Source organism: Odocoileus virginianus, chromosome 16 (assembly GCF_023699985.2).
Source record: "Odocoileus virginianus isolate 20LAN1187 ecotype Illinois chromosome 16, Ovbor_1.2, whole genome shotgun sequence".
NCBI classification, from domain to species: Eukaryota; Metazoa; Chordata; class Mammalia; order Artiodactyla; family Cervidae; genus Odocoileus; species Odocoileus virginianus.
In genome coordinates this window covers 51,496,308-51,517,537 of record NC_069689.1, presented here as the reverse complement: position 1 = coordinate 51,517,537, position 21,230 = coordinate 51,496,308, and the positions used below count along the sequence as shown (strand labels likewise).

General features: G+C 49.7%; 1 protein-coding gene and 1 pseudogene across 1 annotated transcript in view; both read left to right on the top strand.

The window, feature by feature from the left end:
* The window catches only part of ST8SIA2 (ST8 alpha-N-acetyl-neuraminide alpha-2,8-sialyltransferase 2), a 74,915-nt gene extending 61,040 nt beyond the window's left edge, over positions 1–13,875 (top strand). Inside the window, exon 6 of the mRNA XM_020901540.2 lies at positions 9,351–13,875. Coding sequence (XP_020757199.1) covers positions 9,351–9,636 — 286 coding nt within the window. The 3' untranslated portion in view covers positions 9,637–13,875. The remainder of the gene's footprint in view (positions 1–9,350) is intronic.
* LOC110142396 (cysteine and glycine-rich protein 2 pseudogene) lies at positions 886–1,729 on the top strand (annotated as a pseudogene).
* Positions 13,876–21,230: the final 7,355 nt, after the last annotated feature.

The following is a 21,230-nucleotide window of genomic DNA, read 5'->3' as shown; positions in this document are numbered from 1 at the left end:
ATTCTTGGAGATGTCCAGTCTGCAAGGCATGCCCCTTCCTGGGCTGTGGAAAGGGAAATCCGTATTATACAGCGAGTGTGCTAGTTTGCAAGGGCTCCCGTAACAAAGCTCCACAGGGCGGGTGACCTAAAGAACAGAAATGTGTTGCCCTACAGTTTGGAGGATAGAAATTCTTCTGGGGGCTTTAAGGGAAGAATCTGTTCCACGTGTCCCTCTGTGGCTTGGAGGTGGCTGTCCTCCTCATCCTCCCTGTGTGTCTGTCTCCAGCTTTAAGGACATCAGTTGGATTAGATTAGAACTCAGTCTCATAACCTCACTCTAACTTGGTTATCTCTATAAAGACCTTTATCTCCAAAGGTCACATTCTGAAGTACTGGGAGATATGACTTCAATATACAAGTTGTTTTTTTTTTTAATAAATTGTTTTTAATTTTTTTTTTATGTGAACCATTTTTAAAGTATTGAATTTGTTACAATACTGTTTCTGTTTTATGTTTTGGTTTCTTTGGCCACAAGGCACGTGGTAGTAGTTTGCCCCAGTCTCCTCTGGCAAACACAGATACGGAACATGAAAGTGTGTTCCATGGTGGAGGTTTAGTCATTAAGTCATATCCAACTCTTTACCACCCCTGTTTGGACTGTAGCCCGCCAGGCTTCTCTGTGCGTGGGATTTCCCCAGGCAAGAATACTGGAGTGAGTTGCCATTTCCTTCTCCTGTGGATCTTCCCAATCCAGCAATCAAACCTGGGTCTCCTTCATTGCAGGCAGTTTCTTTACCAACTGAGCTACCAGGGAATCTCATGGTTGTGTTACCTAAAGAAAGGGAGGAAGGCCAGACTCCCGCCACCGTTTCTGCAACCTATTCTCTAGCGCTCAGCATGGTCCTCCTTCCGATTCGAGATGCCTGTCTGGGGAGGCGGCAACAAGTGCAGTGCCTGTGGGAGGACCGTGTACCATGCTGAGGAGGTGCAGTGTGATGGCCGGAGCTTCCACCGCTGCTGCTTTCTGTGCATGGTCTGCAGGAAGAATTTAGATAGTACAACTGGTAATTCATGATGACGAGATCTACTGCAAATCCTGCTACGGAGAGAAGTACAGGCCAAAAGGCTACGGGTATGGCCAGGGCGCAGGCACGCTCAACATGGACCGGGGTGAGAGGCTGGGCATCAAGCCTGAGAGTGTTCAACCTCACAGGCCAACAACAAACCCAAGCACTTCTAAATTTGCTCAGAAATACGGAGGTGCCGAGAAGTGTTCCAGATGTGGGGATTCCGTATATGCTGCCGAGAAGATCACTGGAGCGGGAAAGCCCTGGCACAAAAACTGCTTCCGATGTGCTAAGTGTGGGAAGAGTCTTGAGTCAACAACTCTGACTGAGAAAGAAGGTGAAATCTATTGTAAAGGATGCTATGCAAAGAACTTTGGGCCCAAGGGATTTGGCTACAGCCAAGGAGCAGGAGCCCTTGTTCATGCTCAGTAGAGGTGCAAACCCAGAACCGAGAAAGATCACACACTGAGAATCTCTACATAATCTAGGCACAGATAATCTAACACTAAACTACTGTGAAATTCTACAGTACTGAAGTACTGTATGTTGCCCTGTACTTGGATAGGCTGGCTGACTAGTAGGAAGACAGGACTATATCTTTTCACTTTATTCATCTGTATTTCAAGAACTATTTCTTTTACATTTTAAATAAAACTTCAGCTTAAAAAAAAAAAAAAGAAAGGGAGGAAGGACTGGGGTGTTAAAGCACAGATGGCATTTGGTCATTTTTAATGGATTGTCTTTTTTCTTAATAGCAGTGTACATAGTCCAAAGAAAAAGTCAAATAGTACAGAAGGATTTCAAGTGAAAAGTGAGCCCCTCTCCACAGAGACAGCCTGTTAAACTGGTTTTTCTATGTGTAACCTTCCAGAGATATCCATTTTCACACCTTAGGGAGCATGTTTTAAGTAGTGCATTTGCTAAATTCTGAAAATTATTCCATATCGACAGGCACCACCTCATTCTCCTTCACAGCTGCCTAACAGTCCGCCATATCTGGACCATAATTTCTGTAAGCAGAAGGCATCAGTGGGCATCACAGGCTTTTCCAATCTTCTGCTGGTATAATCATTATTACAGAGATCATCCGAGTCTGACATCTACACACATATGTATGTGTGTAGGCTTGCTTTTTAGATGTGCTGTTCCTACAAAGAGATGGTTTTTGCTACACACATTGTTAGTTTTCCTAGAGATTGCCAAATTGCCCAACCTAGAGGTAGGTACCAATTTACACTTCCACCTATGATTATTGAAAATGCCTGTTTTCCCTTAACCTCGCCAACATGACATATTATTAATACCTGATATCTCTGCCAATGTGGTGAAAAAAAGGACATCTGATTGTTGTGTGAAATTGGATTCCTTCCATTATAAATGAGGTTAAATGTATAAATATATATTTTCTGTTTGGAGTGGCATCAGTTTAGATTCTAGAATCTAGCCAGAAGGTGTTTGTTTTGTTTCTTGTTGTGCTGGGTCTTTGTTGCTGCTTGGGCTTTTCTCTGTCACGGGGGATGGGGCCACTCCCTAGTTGCTGCGCAGGCTTCTCGTTGCAGTGGCTGAGCAGCGGCTCCAGGGGGCACGGGCTTCCGTAGCTGCAGGATGTGGGCTCAGGAGTCGTGGCTCATGGGGCTCTAGAGCACAGGCTCAGTAGTTGCGGCGCACGGGCATAGTTGCTCCAAGGCAGGTGAGATCTTCCCGGAACAGGAATCAAACCCGTCTCCTGCATTGGCGGGCTGATTCTTTACCACTGAGCCACCAGGAAAGCCCTAGCCAGAAGGTTTAAACCCCCAGGAAATGGTTTTGCCAGGTCCCCACATGGCCCCTAGGGACATACGCAATACCTATGCAAGAGTGGCTGTCTTTTGACACCCTGAGCAGGGAGCTCACCGACCCATATGTAGCAGGAGGAACCCCTTAAGTAACCAGCATCTTGTTTTTCCTCCTTTCTTTGGGCAACATACTGTCTAGGATGCTGTAAGCCTGCCGTTCACATGTGAGGATTCAGAGTCTCCCTAGAAGGGTTTAGGGTAAGGCCGGACTCCACCTCTCCTGCCAGTTCCCCCAAAGGGAGACACTAGCCTCTTCTTGCTCATCTTCACTCATTGCTTCATTAAATAAAGGTTGTGAAGCACCCACTTTGTGGATGAGCTATACTCAGATCTGGGGTAATATGGAAGCAGAGAGTCAACCCACTTGTCTTAGAAATTTAAATTGTAGGGGAGGAGAAAGACAAGTAAACAAGTCATTATAGTGTGGTCGGTGCTAGGATAGGAAAAGAACAGCACACAGGACCCAGAAGCATCCAGCTAGGTCCTGGAAGGCTTCCTGCAGGAAGTGGCATTGAAGCTGAGACTGTAAGAAGGAGTCAGGAGAAGTAGGAGGTAGTGGTGTCCTGGAAGAAGCCAGAAGTCCCTGCTAATGGTGTGGCTGGGCACGCCAGGTGGTGGGAGGGATTTCAGGCCCAGATCTCAAGGGCTTCACCAGTTGGGCTAAGGGTATTGGATGTCCTCCTGTGGACCCCAGGAGTCACGGGGGCTCTATTGTTGGCGTGGTCAGACTTGAGGCTAGTCTGGATCACTGGAGTGAGAGCGCTGACTTGGGTATTGAGCATGGAAGCCTGGAGACCAGGCATCGGCCTCAAGAATCCCCAGCCTCTGAAACAAACCTCCCATCTCCACTTCCACAAAGCTGGAAAGCCGCATCCTGAGATCCCCCCAAGACGCCAGAGCTCTCATGTGCTGCCACGGAAAGGACAGTGTTGGGCTGTGGGGTCACTGCTGGCTGGCGATGTAGTTGACAAGAGACCAGGCTGTCTGAGAGCCCTGCTCCTGGCTTTGCTGCTGATCTGTGCAAAGCATCCCCAAGAGTCCATCGGTGACCACCTGTGACACATTCCTGTTCCTTAGGGGTGCTATGAGCCATATCCCACGAAGTGCTCTCAGCTTCAAGAGAGCCCTCTTGGCCACCTTTTCTGACCGTGGCAACCGCCATGTGCTGAGCATGGGAATCCAGGGAGAAAGACAAAAAGGCAGTTTGGCGATGATTTTTGGCCCTCCTCATTTATTGCCGTCCACGCTCGTAAAACATGGCGCTTAATCGTCTTGGCAATTGGGGTAACCGCTTTGAAAAATAATTACTGCTTTCTTGGAGATTACTTTGCCTTCTAATTAAAACCTCCAGACTGGGATATTAAAGGTGCATTGTCAATGCAGCATCCCGGATACACCCAGCTAACCTCATTTGGGAAGGCAAAATTAATTAGTTTGTGTTTTAACACCCAGCTGTTATCCTAAGGAAAAGAAATCGTCTACAAGTCGGCAACGCACACCGTCTCTAAATTGGCCAGGGTGGCTGAGGAGAGATAAAGGAAATGGAGAGTGATTTGTTCCTGCATCACCCTGCCGGCTTCTAGAACAAGCTGCTCGTTAGACGGCGGCCCCATGTCCCTGTCAGACCTCGCTCAGGAGTTCTTGTTTACCCAGACAGGCAGAGTCGGAAACTAGAGGGTCCCTCCTGCCTCTGCGCTCAGTTCACTCTGGATCCTCTCCTGCTCCTAATATCTTTCCCTGAGTGATCCTGGGCAGCAGATCTGAGAGGCTGGGCCTTTCTCTTCCTGTCCCAGCCAATCAGACTCACAAAGCTGCGTGCACTGCTAGCCGCCCCTTCCTTTTCTACCACTTCCCCTTTTTCAATTCCATTTAAGTCCAACACTTGCTGAGCGCCGTGGAAGCCAGGATAATCAGTTCTAGTTTATGCTACAGTAACAATCCCCGCAGCCCTTGTGGTTTCACACAACAAAAGTTTCTCATCCTCGCAAAGTGTGATGCAGGTTGGCGGGGGCTCTCTTCCAACCAGCGATTCAAGGACTTAGGATTCTTCTATCTTAGGCTGACATCTTTCCAGGAGTCACTGAGGTTCTCCAAGGCAGGAAAAAAAGCACTGGAGGAACCATTAGTCCAGCAGGGGCCATCTCCGGCTGCAGCCTATTGGCCAGAACTGGTCACATGGCCCCAGCTCCTTGACAAGGGATGCTAAGAGATGTAGGCGAGCCCAGGGAAGACTGATGCTGTCTCTGCCACAGTACCTTGCCTGCAGCACACACCGAGCCAGGGGCCTCAGATCGCTCCACAAAGGAGGGTGAGGCATGGCCCCCATTCCTGGGGAGATCACAGTGTAGTTTCAAGTGGAAGCCCAACCCAGACAGTCATGAAGGATCAGCCCCGGTTGAGAAGCACAGGAAACATGGGAACAAAACGCATGGTAATAACGGGGGAATGACTAACTCAGTTTGAGCAGAGGAGAAGAGAGGGGAACAAAGGGAGCATTTCCAGGAAGACGTGATTCATGAGCTTAGTTTGGGGGCGGCGGGGGTGGGGGGAGAGTTCACCCAGAGGACACATAGGGGACAGGCGTATCTATGAGGAGGGCATAGCACAGGTCTGGGTAACCTCAGACCCACCTAGGAGCTACCTGGACGTTTCCCCACTGATTTCATTCTTCCCAGCCCCTCTCTGGGCAGAGCATCGATAGCCAGGAAAAAAAAAAAAAAGTAATTTCTAAAGGTCTTACCCTGCTAAAGCCTTGCGATCAGAAAATAAACAAACTGCAAATCCCGAATATGGCATGTGGCTGTTGTTAGGCTTGAATATCTCAGAAAGTGAGCAGCCTGTGAGATGCTTCCATGTGGGGACACAGCCCATGGCTCGTGTGTCTCTGGATAGCGTCAACAGCGGCTGCAGCCAGCTCATCTCAGCCCTGACACCCTCCCCCGCAGAATCACCATGGCGCGCAAACAGCCCAGGAAACAGGAGTGGGGAAGCTGCACTTATCCGAGCTCTGTGTGACCAGCTGCGTGAGAAGTTTGCCTCTTCTCAGGCGGGTCACCCTGGATTCTCATTTTCCCTCTGTATATTGAGAGACGAAAACGAGTTTGATCCAGGAGACCCGTGGATTACTCACAGATGTGGTCTATTAACTCACTCAAGAGGAACCCACGTGATTTTTTTTTTAATGTTTTAAATCAGTTGCCAGCATTTAAAAATTTGGATAATTTGCTTGAAAATCCAGATTTCGGATAGCTTTGAAAAAATTAGAAAATTTGACACCACACAGGACAACCGTAAAACCGGGTACCCTATGACATGCCACAGGCCATGCTGCTCCCTGTTGCCTTGACAACACAGGGGCCAGTGTCAGTTTTCCCTCCACACATGTCCCAGCTCACTCTGTTATATCCCCTTGCCAGGTTGTTAAGCTGGGTGAGTTCTCCAGGCCCAGTTATCTTTAAAACTCTGTGACTATGCCTCGTGCTTATTTTTACCCCTCTCTTTTCTCTAAGTAAATCTCCTTCTTAGGTTCTCGTAGCAGAACTGCCTCCCAGTTTGAGCAGGGCTTCTTAGCCTTGGCTGTACCGTTGAATTTACTGGGGGAGGTCTTAAAAATCTCAGTGTCCAGGCTGCACCTGGATGCTGGGAGCCAGGCTTCGGTCCTCTTAAAGCTGCAGGTGATTCCAGTGGGCAGCCTAGGGTAAGAAGCATTGAGTTAAAGCTGAAAGTGCAATGGACTAGCTCAGGAGGGGATGAGCTCCCCGTTGCTAGAGGTGGTTAAGCCAACGTAGATAAGCACTTAGCAGGGACCAGCTGCTGCTCTTGTGGATCCTTCTCCTCCTTGCACTCTCCCTGTCTCCCTGTCACAGGGTCCCCCCAAGCTCGGCTCAGTGCCATTGAGCCTGCACATTACACTTACAGGGCTTCAGGACATCCCTGACCATCCAATAATTAAGACTCCACACACAGCGCAGGGGGCATGGGTTTGGTACCTGATCAAGGAAGATCTGGCGTGCCATGTGATGGGGTCAAAATTTTTTTTAAGTCAAAAAAAAATAAAGGGGCTCAGCATAGGGTAAGTGGAAGGTTTTACTAGAGATAAAGAGGTTGGACCACACTCTCATTCTAAATCCAAGCAGGAGAAAAACCATGATGGGAAACAAAAGTGATGACAACGAGAGTGGCTGTTTTCCCACTTCTGGATTATATGGAACTTGGAGGCCGTCTTTGTTGTTGTTGTTTAGTCGCTCAGTCATGTCTGAATCTTTGTGACCCCATGGACTATAGCCCACCAGGCTCCTCTGTCCATGGGATTCTCTAGCAAGAACACTGGAGTGAGTTGCCATTCCCTCCTCCAGGGCATCTTCCCAGCCCAGGGGTCGAACCTGCGTCTCCTGCATTGGCAGGTGGGTTCTTTACCACCGAGCCGCCTGGGAACCCCTGGAGGCTGTCTTGGTGATCCCTTGGTCTGTGCCCCGTCATCGTATAAACGAGAAGAGTGGGTTCAGCAGGGAGAAGCAACTTGCTCAAGGGCACACAGGTGGCTGTTGACAGAACTATCACTGATACCCCCTTTCAACCTCTGTCTCTTAGTCGGTGAAATGGAGGTGATTTCTTCCTTACTGTTCTCTTGTGCAGGTAAACTGAGGCACTCTGTGCACAGAGGGAGCACACTGCCTCACTCACAGGAGGCCTTAGCCTAAGGCTCCACTCTTCCCCATACAGGAGACGTGGGTTCAACCCTGGGTCGGGAAGATCCCCTGGAGAAGCAAATGGCAACCCACCCCGGTATTCTTGCCTGAAAAATCCCATGGACAGAGGAGCCTGGCGGGCTACAGTCCATGGGGTTGCAAAGAGTCGGGCATGACTTAGCGACTAGACAACAACAAGCACTCTTCCCCACCCCGCCCCTGTCTCCTCTAACACTCCTGGCAGACTCCATTGCAGGACCCAGCCGCATAGGGCAGGCCACTGTTTGCCGCTCCCCACCCGTGGCCTCCAGCCCTCCAGGGAAGCCACATGTGCTCAGAGATGGGCAGCCCGCATCAGAGGGTCGAGGGGCCTGTGGGCAGGGATGGGAAGGAAACCTGATGATGCTTAGGAGGCAAGGAGGTCAACCCTTGCCAAAGCCAGGCATGGCACTAGGCGGTGGGCATCTTGCAAGAGGTGGCCCCTTATCTGAGTTGGCCCGAGCACCAAGATTGGCCACACCCGCGTGTGTGGTCTGTGGCTCTTTTTAGCGCCATGACGGCAGAGACCAGGAGTGTGGCCACCACCTGGCCCTTTACGGAGAAGGTTTGCCAGCCCCTGCTTTAGATTTCAACAGGCCTGGGCTTCCCTGGTGGCTCAGTGGTAGACAATCCGGCCACCAATGAAGGAGACACAAGAGACTCAAGTTCAGTCCCTGTGTCGGGACTGTGTCCTGGAGTAGGAAACGGCAATCCACTCCAGGATTCTTGCCTGAAAAGTCCCACGGACAGAGGAGCCTGGCGGGCTACAGTCCATGGGGTCGCAAAGAGTCGGACACGCCTGAGCACACACGCACTGCTATGCCCTTAGCTCGAGGCAAGGTCCTTTCCTTTCTACCTCGGTGACCTTGGGCAAGCCACTTCCATCTCCCAACCTCGTGTCTGCTTCTGCATGTATTCACAGGCTTGTGTTCTTGACATCCAATCACATATATGAAATCACAGAGCCTAAGGGCAGTTCCAGTACTTGATAAATGATGGCTGTCACTATTTACAATAGCTAGGACATGGAAGCAACCTAGAGGTCCATCGGCAGGTGGATGGATAAGGAAGTTGTGGTACATTTACACAATGGGATGTTACTCAGCTCTAAAAAAGAATGCGTTTGAGTCAGTTCTAATGAGGTGGATGAACCTAGAGCCTATTATACAGAGTGAAGTAAGTCCGAAAGAGAAAGACAAATACTGTATATTAACACATATATATGGCGTTTAGAAAGATGGTACCAACAATCCTACATGCAGGGTAACAAAGAAGACACAGATGTAGAGAACAGACTTTTGGACTCTGTGGGAGGAGGAGAGGGTGGGATGGTTTGAGAGAATAGCACTGAAACATGTATATTACCATATGGGAAACAGGACCAATGCAAGTCCGATGCATGAAGCAGGGCACCCAAACCCAGAAGGATGGGATGGGGAGGGAGGGAGTTTCAGAATGGGGGGGAACACATGTATACTTGTGGCCGATTCATGTTGATGTATGGCAAAACCCACCACAATGTTCTAGTTATCCTCCAATTAAAATAAATTAATTAAAATGGTAACTGTCAGTCCTCTGTGAAAGGACCTTGGAATCGGTCACTCGATTGGTATCTGCAGTTCCTGGAGTGGCAAGAGGCAGGCTGTGAAGCAAGATAAAACCCCCCCCTTCCTGGAAAGGATAATTCATAAACTCATTTTATTTTTGTGTGTTTCTTTTTTTTCCACTTTTTTTCTCCAGATACTGGCTGACTAACAAAGTTCATATCAAAAGACCCACCACGGGGCTCTTGATGTACACCCTGGCCACGCGTTTCTGCAACCAGATCTACCTCTACGGCTTCTGGCCCTTTCCGCTAGATCAGAACCAGAATCCTGTCAAGTACCACTATTACGACAGCCTCAAGTACGGCTACACCTCCCAGGCCAGCCCCCACACCATGCCCCTGGAGTTCAAGGCCCTGAAGAGCCTCCACGAGCAGGGGGCTTTGAAACTGACTGTCGGCCAGTGCGACGGGGCCACGTAAGCTGGGCACCCGGTGGGACTCGGTGGCTCACGTTTCCTGCCAGCTACACCACAGGCAGATGGGAGTCGGGGCGGCACAAACTCTAGAACAAGCAGGCTAGTGGTTTTCTTTGTTCAAGTGTAAAACAGTGACCAGAATATATATATCTATTCCTGCATATATATATTGACCTGAGTATTTATAACTGTGTGGTGTTCATCTAGCATTAGGCAGATAAGCCACAAGAAGAAGGTGTGGAGAACCCACCTGGACCAGATTGAGACTCAGTGCATCTTTGGAGGCAGAAGGACTTGACATGAAAAGAAGCCAGTCCCACGACTTGGGATGGCATGCTGCCTCCCAGAATGGAGAGGTCTTTGGGCTCATGGGTGATCGGAGAGCCACCTGTGGACACCTGCCCCGAGCCTCTGAGAAATGTGGATTCTAGGTGAGCCAAGACCCAGAGGGGAAAACTGGATCCATGTCTAACATGGTGCTGTTCTTAGAGCAGAGGGAGGTTGGCATGCTCAGCCCAGCAAAGAAACACATGGTCACCGAGGAGTGGAGGCCAAGTCAGAGCTGAGCACTTGCTTCTGTGAACTTAGAGTTGAACTGTCCACAGGATGAACCATGGTTGACCTGCCTGTCCAAGACTGGCCTGCACAGATCTGGGGAGAAGGCTGGAGAAGACACGGTGGACAGGTCATATTCCGGCTTTGCAAGAACCCCCAGGAACCCGGCACGGAGCAGGCAGATCACACCCAATTGCTAGGGTGTTCCGAAGCGTGTTTTTGAAAAATCACAACTTCCTACCAAGAGAGTTGATGCTCTGGCCCAGAATAAGGCAAACGAGGGTCCCAAGTGTGGTGGTGGTTCTTTAAAGCAACTTGAGTCCGTCATGGAGGAAGGGAACCTGGGGTTTCATCCTCAGGGTTAGCCTCCTTCCTTGCCCTGTTAGAATGTCACTACAGGGACAGTCCTGTTCCTCTTCGGCCACCAGGGAAACCACTGCAAAAGCTTGAAAGGGCACGGCAAAGATAAATGTCATCCTTCTAAAATCGCCTTTCTGGGTGCCTCGGGAGGCCCAGGATGTGAGGCCAGGAAGAACGGTAAGCGCCGCGCTCCGTTTCTCTGCGGCCACTGTGTTTGCTTCCGCATCATGCACGCTGCAGGGTCGCTGCAGCTAGACTGCTGTGTCAGTGTCACTTTCTTGTCGCTTTCTTATCCTGATGGTCACACTGGCCAGCACTGAGCTCCAACACTGAGGTTTTCAGCTCTCCGGGGAGAGGGTTCAACGTCCATCCCCACCTCCCTGTTTTCACAGAGGCAGTGATTTTAGAATTTGGCACAAACCCTATGAAGATGAAGAATTCAGACTTTTTTTAAAATCCAAATATCCAAATGCAGTATCCAAATACTGGATATAATCTCCCTGGGGAAACCTTGGCTCCATGCGAATAACTTGGGGCTAGAATCACAGGTCATGTGTAGATGAGCATTAGCCAGCTTGATTTGTTAGCTTCATTCTCTTGCCTGAATGTGTTTTAAATAAGTGTTTTAAAATCTATTAGAAAGATAAGTTTAAAAAACAACACCACCAACATTGTCTTGAAGGTGAAGGGAGTTAAGAAAAGGGATCAAGATCCGCTTCCAAGCCTAGGAGGCCAGACATAATCAATGATGATTCAGAGCAGGACATTTGCTCGAAATTAATGCCTGATGAGAAGCCAGTGGGGGCGGTGGAAGGATGCTCGGAACCTCTTAACCCCACACGCGGACACTCCAGCTCCGAACCACATCCGCATCTCTGTGTTACCTCCCTTGTTGTTGTTCTTGTTAACACTTGAAGTCTGAGATTCAGGATTTGCATTGTAAAGTTAATATTTTAAAAAGCAACAGCCCTCACAGCCTCTGTGGGAGCAGAGTGGTTTGGACTTCTCACAAGAAGTGGAAATTAATGTCTCGTATTTTGCACTTCTCCCGGGCCTTTGACCCTTAAGATCTCAGAGGCCCTGGAAGACGTTTCCTTGTTGAAGCCTCTGGCATCCTGGGGAACAGGCAGAATTTCCAGGCTCAGGGGACTAGCCAAGGCCTTGGGTTCCAGCAGGTTCCAGCGGCAAGTGCAGAGAGGAGCCTCATGTCAGGTCCGTAGTCAGCCCTGCGTCCATGTTCCCGTCAGTGTCCCCCCCTGCAGGGGAGTCAAGGGGCCAGAGCTCTTTTTAAAACATGGCTTTCTTTCTGTCGCTTCTTGGTCTTGGTTCCTTAAACTGAAACTAATAGAGTTGAAGGGGCAGGGACCGTCTGCCTCTGGGCTCTCTCTAGAGAAAGCTGGGGACCCCAGACGGTCTACCTGTCCCCACTCCCAACCTGCAGGCTCTGTGCTGCCAAAACACTTCGGCCATGTGATGGCAGGAGCTCCGAGGCCTTGGCTTCCCCTCCCCAACCGCCCTTCTCCATCTGAGCACCATGATCAGGAGGCAGCCGTCTTCTCCTGCTACTTAGAGCTCAGTTTGCCTGAGAGTCCACTGTAGTGTCTGACCCAGCCCGGCTAGCCTGGGGCAGCCCCAAGGAGTCCCAGGTATCTGGTATCTGGTACCACTGATCTGCTGCCTTGTAACGACAGTGGCCACAGGCCTCCGGGAGCGGGCACAGTCAGCCAACCTCCCCCAGACCCTCAAGTCATCCCCAGTCCCCTCGTCCTCGCCCACCCTGAAACCCCTCAGCCCTTCTGCATTCTCCTCAAGCCCCCAGATGAGCCCCTCTTAGCCTGCTCCTTTGCTGCAGAGATGGAGCCCTCTGGAATGCAGTGTCTCCTCCAGATCTTTTGGCCTCTCTGCTCCCCTTTCACTGCCTTCCTCCCATTTCTGAGGGAACATTCATCCCCTCGCTGGTCCTCAGCCACTCTGCCCTCTGTGCTGTCTCTCTCCACCAACAGGCACGCACCCGCCCGTCCTGACCCCCATGGCCTCACCCCTTCATCCCCAGGCCCGGGAGGGGCTCTCTGGTGCTGGCGCCACCTTCCCGCTCAACCCCCTCTTAGCCTCCACGCTCCTGCGACCAGAGACTTCAGGTCAAAAGCCCCTTCTCATCACCAAGCCCTCTGCATTGCCCAGCCCCGCACCGACTCCTGGACGTTCCCTGTCCCCAGAATGCCCAGAAGGCCACATTCTCATGACTTTCCTCCCCTTTCCCATTGCCCCTTCATTGTTTATTTATGTATTTATTTATTTATGTATTTATGACTTATTTATTGACGCCCTTACCTTAATCTAGAGAGTAGCCACGGTAGACCTGACTTGTATCCCTCTCCCCCTTGGCCCACACTCAGACCTCCCCCACCGTGGCGCTCCCTTGGGCCCCCTTTCATCACAGCCCTGCATGCTCTTTTGGCAACCCCCCACCTTGCTGTGAAGTCATCCTCCGCCTCCTGCAGCTCAGCCCCTCCTTCGAGCTCCAGGCTTGACTGTACACTGCTCACTGATCATTCACCCCATCTGCTCTGGCGGTGCCAGAAACTCAGTCTCTCTGAAGCCAAACCTGTCATCTCTGCCTCCTCTTCTTCCACAGTCTCTCCACCCAGTTCTGAAACCCTGAAGTCATCTTGGTTTCTTCTGCGTGCATCCCCTTGTTGCTCTTGCACCATCCTTGCCTTCTGCTTGCTCCGGCAATTTCAACATCGGTCTCTTCTCGCAGGGCTCCTCTGGGCATGATTGCACATTCTCCAGTCTATCCTAAACATTCACAGAGATTTATCTTTTTAATCTCCAGCCATTCACAAACTTTTAAAATCATGTGCAAGTCTTTGTCCTGATGTCACAGGCCATCCAAGAAGGCCCCATCCTTCCTTTATACCCTGCTGCTGGTCCATCTAGAATGGTCGTCATTCCTCAAAGAGGCACCCGGTCTCCCTATCTCCGTGCCTTTGGTCTTGCTTTTCCCATCCCCTGGAACACTCTCTTCTGGTTCCTTCAAGGCCCATGCAGAAACCACATCTTTCATGAAGCTCCCCTGATCGACCAACCACTGGGATCTCTCCATCCGCTGAACCACCATAGCACTTTATTTGTACCTTTCTCACGGCACTTACCATATTCTGCCTTGTATTATAGTTATTGTGCACTTGTCTTATGACCGTTCTTAGATTGTAAGCTCGCCAAGGGCAGGGACCGTGTTTTATTCATCTATGTCCATCACGGCACCGGGGGTGGTGCGTAGCACACAGCAATTGCTCAATAAATGTTTGTTGGATTAAATCCTCAATGCCTATCAAGGACTATATAATTAAGAAAATCATTTTGCCTCATATGATGCCACAGGAACCTCCAAAGAATCAGTGAGTTGAGAGGATACAGAAGTCATTATCCCCATTGTGTAGATCATAAGACTGAGGCAAAAACCATGTGAAGCCACACAGGTCACCAAAAGAATCTGCATCCAGGTCTTCTGGTTCCCACTTCAGGGCTTTTTCTGTTAATCAGTGCCGCTGAGTCACTGAAAACTGAAAACCGACCCGAGGCACAGTCCTGGCTCTCGTGAGTCTGGGCATCAGTCAGAGAGTCAGGAGAACCTCGGTGTAAACCGCCGCTTGTGTGCCCAGCGGCACAGGTGAAATCTCGCTCTGTTTTAGAGAGGATAAGAGCCCTTCAGGTTTTTCCAGGCCCAGGGGGTGGAGCTGTGGGGCCTCATGAATCATTCCCACTGCCTTTGTCACAGGGCAGAAACTGTCCGTCCAGATGGCGAAAGACTACCCGCTCCACGGGGGCTGCTGTTTGATAAATCTCTTCATGCCTAATTAAGGCTCCCCTTCCAGAATGAATAGAACAGGAAGGGGAGTGAATGATGCCAGTCAGATGGGGCTCCAGACGCGCGTGCTGCCTCCTGAATGCCCTGATCGCATTCCCGGTGACGCTGACGGCCTGCCCCAGCCCGCCCGGCTCTCATCAGCGCGGCTGACTGTCATCATCTCCTCCCATCTTTATCCCCATCCTTTTGTTTTCTCCTCTCTGGGGCTCTTTCCCTTGATACCCACCAAAATCAGGGCGAACCTTTTAGAGCCAAGTTACAGCTCTTTTGGGGAACCCGAGGCTTGGCCTAGAGCAATGGAGCGAGGAGGCAGAGGGGCCCTCAAGGCTGTTGAACAAGCTGTTCTGGTGGCGGGGGGAGGGCATCCACAGCAATGGGAGGTTTCCATGGCTACTGTAGAGAAGCAATGTTTTTGCTGCCCTTGGGCCTCATGATGAGGGTAGGAGTCTTCTTTCCATCCTTAGGTGGTGGGGCCAGTTTCCACACAGTGCATCAAGCTCGCCAACCTCAGATCATCCAGATCTGTAGCCAAAGTTCAACAGACCCACCCAACGAGGACGCTGAAGACCCTTGGTGGCCTTTCTCGGTCTTCCTTGCCACTTCCCCAGCCATCCATCGCACGTCCCCCTGGAACCTGGGGTGGGAAATGGGGTTCCCAAGGGGTTCCAAGAAGTGTGTCAAGAAAACCCCAAATACTGTAGCCATGAAGATGAGTCCAGCGTTAAATATTAAACACGCTTCTCTAACACTGATCCAGCACCAGCTGTCTGCAGCCAGACCTTGGGGAACTAATAGATTATGAGGAGCTGGCAGCCAGGCTCTAGGGAGACAGCCCCATGTCCCACGTGGACCAGGCAGGCCAGGCCCAGCCAACAAGGAGTGCGGATTCCAGGTGAGTCAGGGTGAGACTCATGCTGCAAAACACCTCTTTGTTTTAGTTCAAAGCATCATCATTTTCTAGACCGAGGTTGTCATACTGGAGCTGCTGGGCCGCCTTTGAGATGGGATGGCTGACTCAGCACCTTTTGAAAGGAAGACCCATTTAGGGGCGATCTGCTTCACTCAAGGAAAGCCAAGATTGAGCTTTCTCATCCTGATGGCCAGGGTTGGAGTGTGTGTAACTCAAGTGTAGCAACTGAGGCAGCTCCTCATGCTCAGGAGTATTTCTAGGCAAGAGCTCTGGGACGGGTACCAGAGGATCCAGTTCAAGAGCCCGGGGAACATGGATGAGACACTCAACACTGGTGCCTTCTCAGCTGTAAAACGGAGAAGATCTCTAACTACATCTAACTAGCTCCTTGCAGGAGTTATTGTGAAAATGCAGGTAAAGGATTGGGCAGAGAGAGAAGTCCAGTGGGGGTAGGTAGGAGCAAATGAAATGCATGCAGCTCTGAGTTTCAGAATTCTACTCACTCAATTGCCTGCTTAAAGCTGTCAGTGGCTTTCCTTCACCCTGGGAAGAAAATTCAAAGCATCTTTCCATTGCTCATGTAGTCTTGAATGCTTCTCTCCCCTCTGGCTCACTACATGCCGGCCACACAGGCTTTTTTGCTTCTCCTAGGACTTGCCACACCACACTCATTCCAGCCTCAGGACCTTTGCACATTCTGTGTCCTCTGCCTGCAAAGCTTCTTCTCCAGATCCTTGCAGGACACCTCTGCCTTGTCTTTCAAGTCTCAAACTGAATGTTACCTCCCGGAGTGACCATCCCTGGTCTCTGAGTCAGTCACTCTCTATTACATACACATTGTTCTGCTAGGTGGTCCTTATAAACCATCTGAATCATCTCACTTATTTTGTAGTTCTCAGCCCTGGGGAGGGGCTTCCCAGGTGGCCCTAGTGGTAAAGAACCTGCCTGCCAATGTAAGAGACAGAAGAGACTGAGTTCTATCCCTGGGTCTGGAAGATCCCCCAGAGGAGGAAATGGCAATACTCCACTCCAGTATTCTTGCCTGGAGAACCCCATGGACAGAGGACCTTGGCAGGCTACAGTCCATAGGGTCGCAGAGAGTCAGACACGACTGAAACAACTTAGCACAACGTATACAACCCTGCAGAAAATTTGTAACAGACCCCCTTGCCAAGGCCACAGTGGGGTCCACAGTATCTCTAGAAATGAATGAGGGGCTCAGTGTTAAAAACAAACAAACAAACAAAACCCTCTAGTGCAGAGCCAGGGTTGGGAAACCCTGACGTATTTGCTATTTGCTCCCTTGTTTATTGCCCGCCTGCCCTTCTAAAATGTTCAGTGGGGACTTGTTTTCCATAGCAGGTGCTTGTGCCCTGGGTAGTGGAACTGGCCACCCTCCAGGATTATGGATAATGTCTCCACTTGGGGTGCTGGCAGCAGACCGCCTTCCTGGCCCTCTGCGGAGGCGCAGAGTAGCTCTGAACTCTCCTGGCCACACTTTGTCCCTGTGGTCCCCCAAGTGGATGGCCAGCATAAACCCTTTCGCTGAGCTCTAGCTGGTAGTTCTCTAGTCCACCTCTTCATCTCCACTTTGTCTGTTCTCTGTGACAACCTCTACTACTGAGAGGAAGCAGAGCTTAGAAAGAAGCCCTAGGGACTGAGTCCACATGCCTTTGAAGGCAGCTCCCCTTTCCTCTAAACACACACACACACACACACACACACACACACACACACACACACACTCTGGCCCCTCCCCCCTCACATACCCGAAGATTGGTGAGCACCCAGTCCTGGGGGAGTCTTCGGGTGTGGTCCACATGCACGGTACCCAACCCCCAACCATGGGCCGCTCAACAGATGGAGCGAGCAGGAACAGGTAAGAAGGAGGCTCCCAGGGTGCCCGAGCACATCCGCTTTCAGTCATTCATTCAATTTCAGGGACACGCTGCGCCCCAGCAAGGAGTTAGCCCTGTTCTGGGCATTGTGGGAGATCTAACCTCTGCCTCTGAAGGCTCAAGTCTAATGGGACAATTATGCACAACCCATGGCCTGCCAGCCTGCTAAGTCGCTGCAATCATGTCTGACTCTTTGCAACCCCAAGGACTGTAGCCCAGCAGGCTCCTCTGTCCATGGGATTTCCCAGGCAAGAATACCGGAATGGGTTGCTGGGCCCTGCAGGGGATATTCCTGACCCAGGGGTCCAAACCATTCCTCTTATGTCTCCTGCATTGGCAGGCGGGTCCTTTACCACTGGGCCACCTGGGAAGCCCAACCAATGGCAGAATGAGATAAAAGGGAACCACTTATCCAGGCTGGGGGCATTTAAAGCAGGTTTCACAGAGGAGATGCTGGATGAGCCGGGCCTCGAATGAGTGAAATTTTGAGAAATGGACAGACTCTAGACTACCCATTCTAGGAAGCTTCCCCCCTCCTTGGTGACAGAAAGGACAGGAGAGGACTCAAGCATATTGTTGCCATATTGTTGCCAATTTCCACCAGTTCACAGAAACCACCAAAGGCATCAGATGTGCTATCACTGGTCCAGCCACCCCTCTAAATCTAGATGCTGTCCCTGGAGAGACCACCTGGATCCATGAGATCCTTGATTTGTGTGTGGTAATGGTCTCTACCGAGCCAGGAGAAGGAAGGACAGGCAGCTGCCTTCTCCATCAGCAGCTGAGGTCCACAGAGTCAGCTTGTTTCTTGCAATCCAAGCCCATCCTCCATGCCCTCATCCTCTTCCCATGGTGCCTTCCCCCGAGGTGCGGCTACCAAGACCTCGGTGTTCCGCTTCTAGTCAGTTAACTTGGTTGGTTTTCAGTTCTTCTCACTGTAAAACCCATCACCCATCCAGTCCTTGAGGAAATGCTGCAGCACTTCCCAGAATGGCAGTTAACTCCAGAAGCCACTGAAGCCCCATCCTCTCCTGGTCTTTCCGGGGGAGGATTGCAGTCCTTTGCTGCTCACCAGTGGGAGTCAAGTGGATAGAAAGGAGGCGCTAAAGATGCAAGTAGTGGCAGCTCTTGCACGGAGCTGGGGGAGGGGGTGGGCAGGACACCCTTCTCTTCCTTGCAGAAGACCCTCTAACCATAGCAGCTGGAGTGGGCTGGGGGGGGGGTGAAGAAGGGGGAAGGGGGGACTGCTCAGTGTGTTCCTGGCTGCGCCCCCTGCTCTACCCAAGCATCAGTCAGCTGTGCCCTTGGACCTCCTCACTGTGGCCATGCACTGCAGCGCCCTCCTCCTAATCTCTTCTTTCTCCCAGTCCCTGCTGTAGGGGATCTGCTCTCCTGATTTACTTAACACTTTTAATTCTATCCAGGTAATGGGCAGAATACGTCCATGTATAAATAAGGACAATCTTAAGTCTTTACAAACACCCTGAATAGTTTCTTAAGAAATTATCATCAACATGTTCAAGTATTATCAACATGTTCATTACTTGTCCTAATATATGTGTGTCCTCCAAAGCAGTAGATTATCTGATCACATCTACCCAACGGTAGAAGTTGGAGTGAGAAGTAGCCAGACACTTAATGCATTCTGGCGTGGCAATTCAAAATTATACATGAAAGATGCCCAAGCCAGCAATCACAAATTCCTCCGACTATGTCCGGGATGAGCTCTGAGTCTGCGCCCCCTCACATATGGTGGCGCTGGCATCACTATGGCCAGTCTCTAGCTACAGCATCTCCATTTCCCACTCCTTGTGACCTTGACTAGCCACATTCTCCCTAGTTTGTATCCATTCATTATGACCCTCTTCCATATGGCCCAGTACACTGAGTGGACCCCAGAATGACTGAGCGCCCTGGCTCATCTCTGAATCTCTCCAAAGAAATGTCCCTTCTGTGGCTTAAAGTGAAAGTCATTCAGTCATGTCTGACTCTTTGCGACCCCATGGACTGTATAGTCCATGGAAATCTTTAGGCCAGAACACTGGAGTGGGTAGCCTTTCCCTTCTCCAGGGGATCTTCCCAACCCAGGGGTCAAACCCAGGTCTCCCACATTGCAGGTGGATCCTTTACCAGCTGAGCCACAAGGGAAGCATTGGGTGGGTTAGGTTTGTAAAGATGGGAATTTCCTGGACTTCACCCTTAGGTACTCGACTTTCAACCAATCAGATGTGAGCATTGGAGCAAATTGCACTCAAGCCTCAGAAGAAAACGGAAGCTCAGATCGAAGGAGCCACCCGGACAATTCAAAATATTGAAATTGTTCTCTCAACCCCAGACTGATGTGGGGAACCATGAACAAATCATGGAAGAGACACACTCCTGTTAGTGGTCCATATTTGCTTCTTTATCTTAACTGATTTTTTTGTAGAAAATAAGATAACAGACTCAGAGTTTAGAATAATGTTTTGTCTTAGGGAACCCTCCTACACGGTTGGTGGAAATGTAGGTTGGTGCAGCCGCTGTGGAAAACAGTATGGAGATTGCTCAGAACACTAAAAACAGAATCACCATATGATCCACTAATCCCACGCCTCGGCATAAATCCAGACAAAACTATAATTCAAAAAAGATACATGCAATGCTATGCTCGTAACAGTACTATCTGCAACAACCAAGACAGGGAAACAGCCAAAATTTCCATTGACAGATGAGTGGATAAAGAAGATGTGGTACATATATACAATAGAATATTACTCAGCCATAAAAAGGAATGAAATAATGACACTTTCAGCAACACGGAGGCAACTAGGGATTATCATACTAAGCGAAGTAAGTCAGAAAGAGACAGATACCATATGGTTTCAATTATATGTGGAATCTAAACTATGACACCAGTGAACCTACCTGTGAAACAGAAACAGAATCATGGACAGAGAGAGCGGATTGGTGGTTGCCCAGAGGGAGGTGGTTGAGGGGGTGCTGGAGTGGGAGGCTGGGGTTAGCAGATGCAAGCTTTTATATATAAAATGGATAAACAACAAGATCTTACTGTAGAGCACAGAGAACTATATTCAGTACCCTGTGATAAACCATAATGGAAAAGAATATTAAAAATGTATAACTGGATCACTTTGCTGTATAGCGATAATTAATACAGCATTGTAAATCAGCTACACCTCAATTAAAAATCAGCCTTTGTCTTTACCGAAAAGCTGCATGGAAGAAGAGGGTGAAGTGAATTTGGACAAGTAGAAGACTGACAACCCCGTGTCCACCGCTGAATGCACCAAAATTATAGGCTTTCTGTTACACCAAGTTGCAGCCTGAGATCCTCTCCATGAAGTGCCTTGTGGTCTGCCTGGGAGGAAAGACCCATGCTTTTCTTCAGATAATAAAAAGACAATTCTTATCGTTTAGCCAACTCTGAAAGGGCTATTTGAACGGGGTGCAGATGACATTTGTTTAATGTCACTTCTGAGGGCTAGGAGGTTTGCCCAGTAAAACGTTAAAGAGATATCATTTCATTGCAATTATAGGTTTCTGCCTCCCACCACAGGTTACGTGGATGCATCTCTGTCTATTATGGAGTAAATCTCTTTATTTCAACCTCCCCTTCTCCACCTACAGTCTCATGTACATCAGTATGAGGAAGATTATTTTGCCACTCAGATTACATTTTTCTTTGTTCAATTCATTCTGCTTGAGATCATTCTCCTGTCAAGAATTCCCTGTCCAGTGGCAGCGAGAGAGAAATAATTTAAAATTTCACTGCTTACCCAGATGCCTATGACTTCCCATCCAATCTTCCTCAAGCTGTCCTGGTTAAATCTGAGCCAAGATTTCGCAAGAGTCCATCTTTTAGATTTTCAAATGTTCCTCTTTTTATTAGGAAAACATAAGATCATCCTTTCTGACCAATCTTTCTGCATTTTTCAAACTCAGATATGTTTGTAAGATTCAGCCAGGAAAACAGAAACCTCTCTAGGTATTTTGAGCAGGAAGAG